The following is a 12,194-nucleotide window of genomic DNA, read 5'->3' as shown; positions in this document are numbered from 1 at the left end:
TCCAACGTGGTGAGTTTCACGTCACTTTCTTTACTATCTTTGTTTTCTCTTACCCTCTATCTGTCTAACCGACCTTTTGTTTTTATATATAAATGTTCGTAACAAGTATATACGCGATCAGATTGTTTGAAATGTATTGGGCTAATATACCACACAGTTGTAATATATTCCGTCTTATTACCTAGTCCAAATTTATCAAAAGGAATAATTGCTTTAAACTACCAGATATACTGTTTTTATCAAAAACACGAGTGCATAGAGCACATGTTATTCAGAAACTTTCTACAGTGCTCATAAAGGTCACCCTGAAAAATTTAGTTAGGCCTCCTACCTTGTTGACTAACCGGAAAACAACTACGACAATTCAACATAGGAATATAGCCTGCTAGGTTTATCGGGAAGCATTGAAACGATAACCTATGCATTACGAAATATTAACAGTAGGGTGATTATGAAGTACCATCTTTTAACCTGACACGTGGAAATACTGCAGAAAAAGATTCAGATGAGACATTGAAATATTTCAACGTTAGATGACAAAATCGGCTTACCATATAGCTGGCTTTATAATCAGCTATACAAGCAAATGTGTGCCCAACCATATAACTAGAAACTTTTGGCAATCTGTTGAATACACTTGATTAAAACGGTTTAAGGTCAAGTATTTGGTGCTGAACTCACATTTTATTCAATGAGGCACCAGATATATATGCGCCACACAAAATTGTTATTTCATTTAATTGTGTGAGGGCTATGATACTGCCCAGATCGAAGCAGGTGGTTTTCTCAGGGGGCCACACCCCGAGCCTTTGGCCTAAAGATCTCATCCACAAGGCAGTGAAGCATCATGAGGAGATGCAGTCCCATGGTAGCTGGTTCATACGCCATTTGTTCCTTTAGGATACTGGAGCCCATGTGCACCATTAGTTTGGAATCAGGGTTTTCCAACTCCCCTAGGTGAACTTTCCGTGTCAACCAACCCGGTTAAAGCGCCGGACATTTACTGAACTCACGTTTACGATCTTTTTTGTACAGAAGTTGGGGGGTATGTAATCGATACTAGGTAAGAAAGGAAGTTACTGTTAATAACCAGAAACTGGTTATCTATGTATGGCAAAAGGACATTCGGATTACGAATTACGGATGGTTCTCACATCAGACAAAACTTTCAAATATTTAGATCGTGTAAAACTGCATGAAGGATTGCTATATTAAACCACTAATCCCGAGACTAAAAATTCGTTTCCGATACTAAATAAAATACATAATTATTTACCGCAGAAAAGGGACAGTTTTCCGTTTTCGGATAACTCAAACAAATGCCAAGCGATGCTTCCGTGTAATGAATTTCAAGAGAAAAAGACTACATTAATACATCAGCTGGAATTGATGTGATCAGAATTCAGTCGGATGGAATACTACTTAAGTACACGAATATTAACTTCATCAATACTCTTATCTATTCCCAAGTTTGTTAAATAGTAAGTATTCTCTCCTCACATTAATGAATATAGGCTTTCTGATGAGGTTCCGAAATATAATAGAGGAAACCCATTTCATTTGTACTTTGGGAGCTTTCACTTTACCTTCCTTTTGAAGGCAAAGAAGCTGATGACCAAGAAGCTTTATGAAAGAACAACAACAATAAGCCACAACCATATATCCCCCTACTCGTCATCTATTCTGTCCAAATGCATATTATTCTTATTGAGGATTACGAGGTTCGAGTCACACTGTTAAATAAGATTGAGTAGTAACCTACCATGCTTTGTCTAATGCCAAAAAGTTAATAAATATCTTATTTTCCAAGGAATCTACAATTGATTCTGATTTATTGATATAAAAAACGAGGATTTACAGATAATGCCTAATAACTGGATGATGTATGAAGTTCTACAAAACCAATTACTGAAAAAAATGCAGGGTGAGATCACAACTTATAAAAATTGAATGTAGACTGTAAATACTAAAGTGCTTTTTCATATTTTATCGTTATTAAAGTTAGGAGGACCTAGTGGTGATAGTTAGACACAAATAGAAGCGGATAAGTTTCACATTGAATTTCCTCTAGAAATTGAATAACAGTTGTTGAATTTTTATAATACACTGGAAAATCAACACCTTGCGGATGTTTTTGTAAACTTGTGACATTTATTTATGATTTTGGAACATTAAAATTAATGAGAAAAACATTGGGGAGCATAGAGTCGATAATGTAGTTTATGGTGAATTGTTTTTTAAAACCAGAGTTAGAGACTATATATACAATGCTTTTAACTAGCAGTAAACCATCATTTACTAATTTTCGTTTTTACCAGTTCATTAAGCGCAGTGATCAATACCTTGTCTCTAAAGGTTATTAGATTGTATTTTGTTGAATCAACAAAAGAAATTGAAGTTGGAAACCAAACTTAGTTCGCAACAAAATAACAGCTTTGCAATCGCATATATAAACTTAAAAGACGAATTAGAGAAACCCATAGGTTACTTTATATTTCCAAGGGGAGCTTCAATTCATAGATATGGTAACTAAACAACTAATATAAACAGTCTATACTACTTGCATTTACCTAAGTGATAGGATCAGACTTCATTAAATGCTAAGCAGTTAACTTATTTCTCATGGATAAACTTAGTACATATTGCGTACGGAATGTTCTGGAAAAGCACTGTAAACCTTGGTTATTTCTACTTTATCCGTTTGAGAAAAATACAGAACTCAGACGATTGATCTTGAAAGACAGTGCACCCACTCTTCTCGTTAAATATATATATATAAGATACATTTCTGGCTGCTATTAATAAAGTAATATATGTGTATACCCTTTGAAACACCTTAATTGACTAAAGTAGCTTCTCTTGTAGAATAGGTAGTGCACGTTTGGTTTTACTAATAGCATCATGGGAAGCCATGAAGTGGGGCTCCAATTAATGCACGAATGTTAGTATATGTACAGTGACTCACAATTTTCTTATTCAATGAGATATATGCATAGGATTGAAGAAAAATAGAGCGGAAGAGGAAACAATGGAGAAAAGCTATACTACTCTTTTGATTTTTCCATGGGTCTACACAAATCCCTATTTCGCACCAGTTTGGGTACTCTGTTTACATAGGTACCTGCAAGTTGTTTTGCAACTTGGTCTACACATAATACAAATATAAAGAAATCGTGTTGTTCAGTACGAACAAAACTGCAAACGCCGATGAAATTTCAAATGAACATTGAGGTTTATTACCAGAAAAGAACGGGTAAAAGCAGTCGAGATAAACTGTACCTGTTAAAGTTCCAGTGGCCTTGGGTTTAAATCCACGTAGCATTGTTTGTTTGAATCTTCCCATTGATGTTTAGGACTGCAACTGGTCAGTCTCTAATTGGCATTTATGCATACTGTGTCTATTGCCTCGATATAGTCTTAATTCACAAGCATTGTAAACAAAGATAGATTCAAACGGTTGTGAACGGAACAGAAGAAGCTTTCGCTTAACGGGCTTCCGTGTCCAGTAGCAGTGGATCACCAATACCTCCAGGCAAGAACCTAGGTATATTAACGATAATAGAGGAAAACAGACTTGAGGAAATTCTAGAGAGGAGTTACCTAAGTTGTAACTATAGTCTGCAACATGTCGCAGATGGACTACTTTGCACTTTGAAGCGTTGAAGGTAAGTCCGTTGTCGTCTGCCTAACTTTGAAGTCGAATCAGATCCTCCTGAAGTACTAGTATATCCTTATGGCAACGTATCTCTCCAAAGTTTCACATCATCAGCAAAAAGAAATAAGTCAGGTGAAACTTGTTGAGGAAGATCGCTTGTGTAAATCAAGAAGAGTAGAGGTCCTAGTATTGAGACCTGTGGGACTCAGTTCTAGCTTGCTTTTGTGCTTGATCCTGCTGTCGTTTGGCCTATCCGGATGCATATGGATGCCAGTTGTCAACCGAAAATTTGGCACGGAATGCTTCCAGAGTTGCAGCCGCCATATGGGAGGAGGGGAAAGTTATCTTCAATAGCCGGGGTCTAGAGTCTCCGTCTCTCTTGGCTAGTCGCATCACCTGTTGGGTCAGAATGTTTTTGAGTTTTAAGGAATGCTTAATGAATTTCCATTCCGGAATATCGGAGTTTGCTTGAATTGGGTCCATATTTTCCAGTACACCTTGCACAATGATATTTCTTCCACGGAAAAACGCCTCGCGATATTCCTCAGGGATGTTCCGGATGAGATTTCGTTCAGAATACGGTATGTCAGGCGGTATCCTTACGTTCCCATCGGATTTCAGTAAGTGACTCGCTAGCAGGACGTCCTCTACGTCTGAAGCATTCTTAAGTGTAACACGAAGCAGCCTCGGGTGGTTTAGGTGGTTAGAGTCCTTCGCCAGAGTAAGCCGTGTGCCCGTCAAAGGCTCTATTATAGGGAGTTCAAGCCTCTTGTCCAATTATCCTCAGAGCATCCTATCATTTTGTCCTGCATACTGAGAGGAAGGTCGGGGTTGTCAATAAGGTTCATGATTATGACATAGTCGTCACGAACCGTAATTGATTTCACAGGTTTTCCAGGGCGTCTAGGTTTGGTACCTTGTTGTTTGGATGTCGAGGCGCGTTTTCGATTCATGGGCTCAGTGATGACCGAGCGGACAGTCTTGGGGGTAGACTGTGCGGCGGTGACGCTTGATCCTTTTTACTCCTGTTGACGTGTGTCCAACCACCCACAGGGTTTTGGGGAACCACTGTTTCATTCAAGGATTCTCCCCTGGGGGACCCAAGTTTACTGAGTGAGTCGATCACCGTCGATGATAAGATGGTGCTGAGTTTCAGCACATCATCACTCGTGCTTTTACCTGCACCATCGATAGCCGACCTGTTGATATCCCTTTTCTTATTTGCCCTGTGCGTTCCAGTTTTGTTCCCCGTCGTGTTACTGTCATTTGCCAAAGTTTTAGACAACTTGTCTCTCAGACCTGTCAGTAAAGTAATGATGGTACCCTGCATAACTACGGTATCAGTGTTGCACGTAACACATACCCACCTACGATCAAACTTTCTGAGTCTGCTATAGGCTGTTGTTGTTAGATCTGTACACGCTTCGTGGAACCAACCTTTGCAGTTGTCATATTGCATGCCAGATGTAACAGCGAAACGGCAACCAGGTCTTTTGCATGAATTTCTCATGGCTATTGATTTAGACTGTCTTAAAAATACAAGCAGTAAACTTAGGACCGTTAAAAAAACACAAAAAAACTGGCAAAAGCGAATAAAAACGGTTACTGATAAGCTAAAAGCTAGTCTTTACGTGAAGACTATAAAAAAACACCGATAGTGAGCTGAGGCAAAACCACAGTTAACTATTAAGTTGAGTGAAACAAACAAAAAAGTAATCTACCGAACGTATAGATCGGAATAGATTCTTTAGATCGGAAATAGTACTTCTGTTGCGTAAGAACACAGCAAAAGTTTGAGAAATGCAAATCACGTTGGGACTAAACTTCCCGTTCGAAAAGCGCGCACTAAGGGCTATTTATTATTATTCATTAACTTTACTATTCCTCATCTCGTCTCTTATCTGCGTTCTCATTGTACCGTAACCACACTTCAGTGGGCTATTCCCTTGCCTTGTAATATAACAGCTGTTTGGTCCAGCAATCATACTGACGTAAGATGATTGCTTTTAATTTAAATGGAGAAATACCAATTCTTGGATTATTATTAGGAATAGTGCAAACGAGTGAGTGACCTATTATTATTGGAGCCTGGTAAAAGCTTCAAACTATACAGTAGGACTAAAAAGTCGGTATAAGATAATTTTCTAGTTAACACATCTATTTAAGGTATTAGGTTGAATATTGATTGGCCTCTCGTTGTTATTGGTGACCACCAAACAATCCCGCGATGTATTTATATCCTAACGAATACAAAAAGTTAAACTATTTGCTCCTACTTTCTATTCCAAGATTGTCCCAATCCGAAGTTTGTGTTGTTTCTGAGTGTTTTCTATCGCAAGTGCATTGTGCACGTTTGCTGGATCGAGTTTTAAATTTTCTTTCGTTCTTTTCCGTTCCAGCCCCCTCATGCTCCTCTGCATGCTCTCCCTGTAAAGAAAGTATATTCTGACTAGGCGCGGACTGCCACAACAGATAAGCACATCAGAAATCTAGTTCCATCCATTAAATACCAATGTGCCCGGTTAATGGCATTATTAAGGAGCCAATAATAGTAACAGTCAAAGTTTGTGATGAGGCTAAAGGAGGTAACCTCTCATTTTACAATATGAAATCTGAACTTCTTTGTCGTAAAATGAAACTGTATAGTTGAACAAGATTTCAGATGTGAGCTGGACGTTCTTATGATTGAGATGCCGTACTTCAAAGACTTTTTAATTAAGGATGGTCAGTTTATCAGCGAAGTTGAAATACTTGTTCACTGTGACCTGAAAATATTCGAGTGGCTATTACTTTATGCTAGGAAACATATTGATCCTGATGCGTATAAAGAATGCATTTTGACAACTTCGAATGTCCTTGCATTATTAGTTTCATCAAACTTTCTTAAAATGGAACATTTGGTAGGTTGAACATAAATTTTTAGACAGATAACGAAAAGACCTCCGAATGTTTAGAATATTTTTGCAAGCATGCTGGAGCTATAATAGCAAGCCCTTTCTCTTTAGATTGTTTAGGCGATAGCTTAGTTGAACGGTAGTAGAAGTAGTAATTATTTAAAATGTATTCTAGCATCTCCCTCGGGTTGAACTTGGAGGAACTGGATAAGATCAAGGATAAAAAGGACAAAATAAAAAGGTAGTTCTATTCTCAACTTGGGGCGAAAAATATCATTTCAGCAAAATCTTTCTCAAGAAAATTGAACATTTGTTTGATCCTCAGTGTACTTCTTCATACTGTCCTAACAATGCAGCGTATCTATTTCGGTAAGTTAACTGTGGCCCACGTATATTATTTTTCTTGATTTATATAGTGGTAATTAGGCGGCATAGGTAAAGTAACTAACAGTGGTATAATTTCAGGGTAAATATAAATGTTAGCAGTTCTGTGGGAGCTTTCAGGATGCAAGGTATTTTAGGTAGCTTATTTTTATCCTTACTAGGGTCCTAAAACAGGTCTACATCTCCCTAGAACTGCTAAATCAACATTTATCAGCTTTTCCCATAATGAGTATGTATCGTCATTCGGAATTAGGGAACTTTATCGCTCCATACGTTTTGGTTATTTGCTTCACTATTAAAGTCAGAAGAATTATTTGCATTTTATTTATGTATACCTAGATTTGTGTAGTAGGGGGATAATAAGTAAGAAAAACGCCAATATTTTATTTACATATGGTTTTGGAATAAAACTTCACAAATATTTCAAAATCTTACTAATGTCGTTGTGATCACTTCTAAAACTGCATTTGTGGTTTACCCACTAGAAGAAAGTAAAGTATTCTGTTCTTCAACTACTCCTCATATGACAATTTCACTCCCTGACAAAGTACAGATTTATTTAATAAGTTAGAAAAATGCACTGGTAAACCTTCCAGAACATTTTTGCTGTATAGAATCGTTGCCTTAATATCTCTAGAAAATTTTATGTATTGTTTTTTTGATTGTAAGTAATACACTTTAATAAAGATCCACTAGTGTTTTAGGTCTTAGTGTCTTATGATGGCCAAATTATTGTCTATTTAGTATTTTCTTGGCGTGTTTTCCCAGTCACCTCATCTGATTCTCTTTTTTTCAACATTTTTACATACTCATTGGATATAATTTCTAACAAGACATTATGTAAACTTGCGTTCGTGTATATGTATCTAGAAACTTACAGGTTTTCTGGATCACAAGAGATGGAAGTCTTAACATTGAAAATCCATATACAAGTAAAATGCTTATCTATTATGATTAACTAACATAGATAATTCTATTAATTCATTTTGCATCAATTTATTTTAATACAATCAAAATATCTTTAAAGATGTCAAAAATGTGGTAAATTACTGACGAGGAACATTTCAATTATCATACCTTGTCTTCCAAATCGTTTTATAATTAGTCAAAGTGGCAATATGATACCTGTTCATGACCCTATGGGATCAAGTGAAAGCGAATTAATATCAACAGATGAATCATCTCATCAATGTATTGAAGATAATGAATATTCGAAATATTCACATAAACCTAAATCATCAATGACATTTTCGAATTTACATTGTCGTTCATTAGTCACTTCAAATACTAATGGGCAAACACCAATGCCAGTTATTGAAAAACTAACACATTTTTCATGTACAGAACTTTTAATTCAATGGTTTATGGAATCAGGGAATTGGCGTGATGTATTTTGGAAACTGTGGGCTACAATAAATCTTCAAGTTAGTGTATAAGTTGATTACTTCTTTACAGTTAGATTTTATGTTTTGAAAATATAATAAATATTATCGGTTAGTTTAGTTTTTGGAAAATATATCTTGAACAGTTGAATATCAGTATGAGATTAAAAAGAAAGACATTCTGCAGACTATCTTTCGATACAAAATGTAGATTAACAGTTTACACTGCAAAACGCTCTAAAGATGGTATTATCATGGTCGTTCATCACCTGGAAAGTTAGGGCGTTATCGATGTCTGTTGTGATCTGATACAAGATTCCTAAGCAATGTGCAGCCATAATCTTCGTTAATATTGTGCCTAGAAGCTCTAGGTCTCCACAGAATTATGATACATAAAACATTCGATCAAAATCCAGTGATTTTCATTTCCAACCGAAAACTAGTTATGCGCTTACAAAATACTAGATTGTGAGAGGTCCCGTCGTTCCAATGTGAAGTTATGACTGGTTTAGTTTAGCTATGTCAATGGTAAGACAACAATTACTATCAATGATGTTGAGGGATAGTCTGTCGGTATCGCAGGACGACTGGGGTTGGAACTACATCATAGAACGTGAAGCTAATGTTATAGAGATTAATGCATTTGTTGAAAAACTTGAAGCTCCTGAATACTATCCTAAGTGGAGATAAAAAATTCAGAACAAGAATGAAACAGTTGTCCAATGTTCAACAGTGTCTCATCCAACTTTATTTAGCGACGAGGGCTGTTCCATTCAGTCGATTGTTCAACAATGATCCGTAGTGTCATGTAGTGGACCAAAAATTATATTAACTCAAAAATGATAATAAAGTTATTACGTCCAAAAATTAATGTAATAATATATTAAATATAATTTATAAACACAAGGAAAAGTTACGAAACGTTACTTGAATTGTCGGGCCTTGGCGTGTCCGAATTGCATTTGGTATAATAATTCACAATTATAGGTGATTAATAATTTCAGTGAAGATTGTTATAATTGCAGTGGTATATCTAGATGGAGTATATAATGGGAATATGGCTTTGGTCTATAGATGTAGATAATAAATGTTTTAGAGTTCAGTTATCATAACAACAGGCAACTGAGAACAAGAGATGTGTGTGTAACAGTGTATTTATGAGCGTTTATCAGTGTGTCATGCTCTGAGGCATTCAAAACAAAAGAGGAAGTATTCAAGGTCATGCAATTTTAAAAGACTTTTACAGTCATTTGTAGTAAATGTACAAATTATGAGAATTAACAAAAGGAATGCAAATAGTAACAAAAACTAATTAAAAAATAAGTTTGTTGTGACTCCCCAAATAGCTCCCCCCAGAGTGTTCGGAGGTAACACTAGTATGTAACAAAATTGCAAGAAGAATATAACTCATGCATGGAAAAATAACAACGAAGGGAACGTAAAAAATGGATATGCGATGACATTTTACAGGAAAAAAATTTTTGTATCGATAGATGTATATAAACTACAGAATGTGACATGCACACTAATGTACAGAGTTACATGAATGTAGTCGAGCCGAACAAAAAAAATGGAAATACGGTCAATAATGATGATGCCAATAATGATAACTATTGATAAGCTCACAAAATAAATTGGACTGTTTGTTTCTATTTCTATTTAGCTATGGAGAATTCACTCGTTTATTATTGTGGCAATTTCAAAAAAAAGTAATAAAACGAGTAAACGTAGAGAAATATAACTAATTGTACACACGTTGTATGGAAAAATAGTAGTTTTTATTAGAAAACCGAATGAATTTAGTAGTGTAATATATATATATATATATCAATGATTGTTTGTTTTGATTTGTTATTCGGAAAAATAAATGTGACGCTTAGACTTCTTTACAGTTCTGCATGAGCGTGTTAAATGTGTAGGATTACTGCTTTGTTTTTCATCTTCCTCCGATCTCGTAGTAATTAGTGGTGGAGGTTGTTTATCTGTAGTAATGTTTTCTTTGTCTTGATGGTCTTTGTAGAAAGCAGGTTTAATTCTATCTATAGAGATAATTTCCTTATTTCTATTTCTGTTTTTCGTTTAATTACCTGATAAGCTTCTTTTTACGGTTGCTTCAACGGTATCGAATTAAACGAAGACGAATTTACGCGTTTGCGGGCGTTTGTCTAGCCGTATGCGACTGTTATGCTCACGCGGAGGAATTGCTTTAACTTAGTGTATTGTTTGGGATAGGCGGCTCGCAAAACGAGTTGGATCAGTTGACATTGTTGTGTCTGGGTCGACTGGTTGTCCTGGTAATATTACAGTTGTACCATAAACTAGTTCGGCTGATGTGCAACCAATATTTTCTTTGATAGTTGAACGAATTCCCAGGAGTACAAGTGGTAGTGCGCCTCTCCACTTCGATGTATAAGCTTGTGCCATCAGTCTACATTTCAGTTGGCGGTGAAATCTCTCAACTAGACCATTCCCTAGTGGATGGTAAGCTGTTGTTTTTATGTGATTCACTCCCAGAAGTCTGATAGATTCCTGAAATAGGATAAATGGAAATTGGGAACCACGGTCTGTAGTAACAATTGATGGGACTCCATAATTCGATAATCAACGATCAAGAAATACCGATGCGACTTTTTCTGCTGGTATGTCTTTGAGAGGACTTGCTATCGCCCATCTCGTGAGCCTGACTCTTTTTTTATACTCTAAAGAAGTGGCTTACACTGAGTTACGAAACGTCAGAAAAGCTAATTTTTCTACTCATTGGGATATTACAAATATATTATTTATTTATAATTAAAAAAAGTTTATCGTGACTATCTTCACAGTCGCGGTTTAGTTTGAGCACGACCGATCCTTACGGAATCCATCCTGTTGATTTCGAATTTGGGCGCCTACTGAGCCGTTCATCCGGTTCAGCAACACTATTGAAAACCTTTCCTGCTACTGACAGTAATATGATGCCTCTGTAGTTTACACATTTGCTTAAATCTCCTTTCTTTGGTATCCTGATGAGGTATCTTTCTTTCCAGTCCTTTGGCGCTTGTTCTTCCCCCTCTATCGTAGTTTCTTCTTTCAGTAGATCCTATAAGGCTTGGAACTTGTTGTTGAGAGGTGTTTTGAATTGGTTGAGTTTAATAGTATCTCGTAGAAAGTCTGTATTCAACCTTTGTAATACTGTTTGTCTAGTTGTTCAACGCTTCTTTAGCTTTAGTTTCATCCTGGCAACCAAGAGCTGGTGTCGATCTGAAGCTATGTCAGCCCCTCTCCTTGTTCTCACATCTTCCACTGACTTAGTGAATATTTTACTGATGCACATATGATCTATCTGGTTATCCGTAGTGTAGTCCTGTGAGACCCATGTAGCTTTGTGGTTGCGTTTGTGTGGGAGTATTGTGCCGCCTATTACCAAATTGTTGAATGCACATAAATTTGCGAATCTATCACCATTCTTGTTTCGTTCTCCCAGTCATTCCATGTCGCCCCATGATATCTTCATACCTGGCGCTTCCCATTCCGACTTTGGGGTTTAAGTCTTCCATCAGCATTGTCAGGTCTTTCCATGAGTACTTCACTATGATCGATTGAAGACTATCATATAACTGATCTTTATCGTCGTCACTGCTATCATTAGTGGGTGCATAACATTAGATAATATTCATTGTGATTCCCTCTCTCTTTGCTTTAAAGGATGCTCTGATGATCCTGGATCCATAAGATTCCTATCCTATGAGTGCTTTACGTGCTTCTTTGGACAGCATCAGAGCAACTTTCCGCGTGTGTGGAGCATTCTACTCTTCATGATCCGAGTACAGCAGTATCTCTCCTATACCTGACATTAGTTGTCCAGCTCGGGTCCAATTGGTTTTGCTGATTCCGAGAACC

General features: G+C 36.7%; 1 protein-coding gene across 1 annotated transcript in view; it reads left to right on the top strand.

Annotated features, from left to right (window-relative positions):
• Positions 1–6,167: 6,167 nt before the first annotated feature.
• The window catches only part of Smp_145000 (hypothetical protein), a gene marked incomplete at both ends in the record, with an annotated part of 22,210 nt that continues 16,183 nt past the window's right edge, over positions 6,168–12,194 (top strand). The window contains 6 exons of the mRNA XM_018797219.1: positions 6,168–6,240; positions 6,302–6,555; positions 6,594–6,688; positions 6,725–6,790; positions 6,832–6,918; positions 7,961–8,357. Coding sequence (XP_018652283.1) covers positions 6,168–6,240; positions 6,302–6,555; positions 6,594–6,688; positions 6,725–6,790; positions 6,832–6,918; positions 7,961–8,357 — 972 coding nt within the window. The remainder of the gene's footprint in view (positions 6,241–6,301; positions 6,556–6,593; positions 6,689–6,724; positions 6,791–6,831; positions 6,919–7,960; positions 8,358–12,194) is intronic.

The sequence above is a fragment of the Schistosoma mansoni genome, chromosome 4, assembly GCF_000237925.1.
Source record: "Schistosoma mansoni strain Puerto Rico chromosome 4, complete genome".
Lineage (NCBI taxonomy): Eukaryota > Metazoa > Platyhelminthes > Trematoda > Strigeidida > Schistosomatidae > Schistosoma > Schistosoma mansoni.
This window is presented reverse-complemented; position numbering and strand designations above follow the sequence as displayed.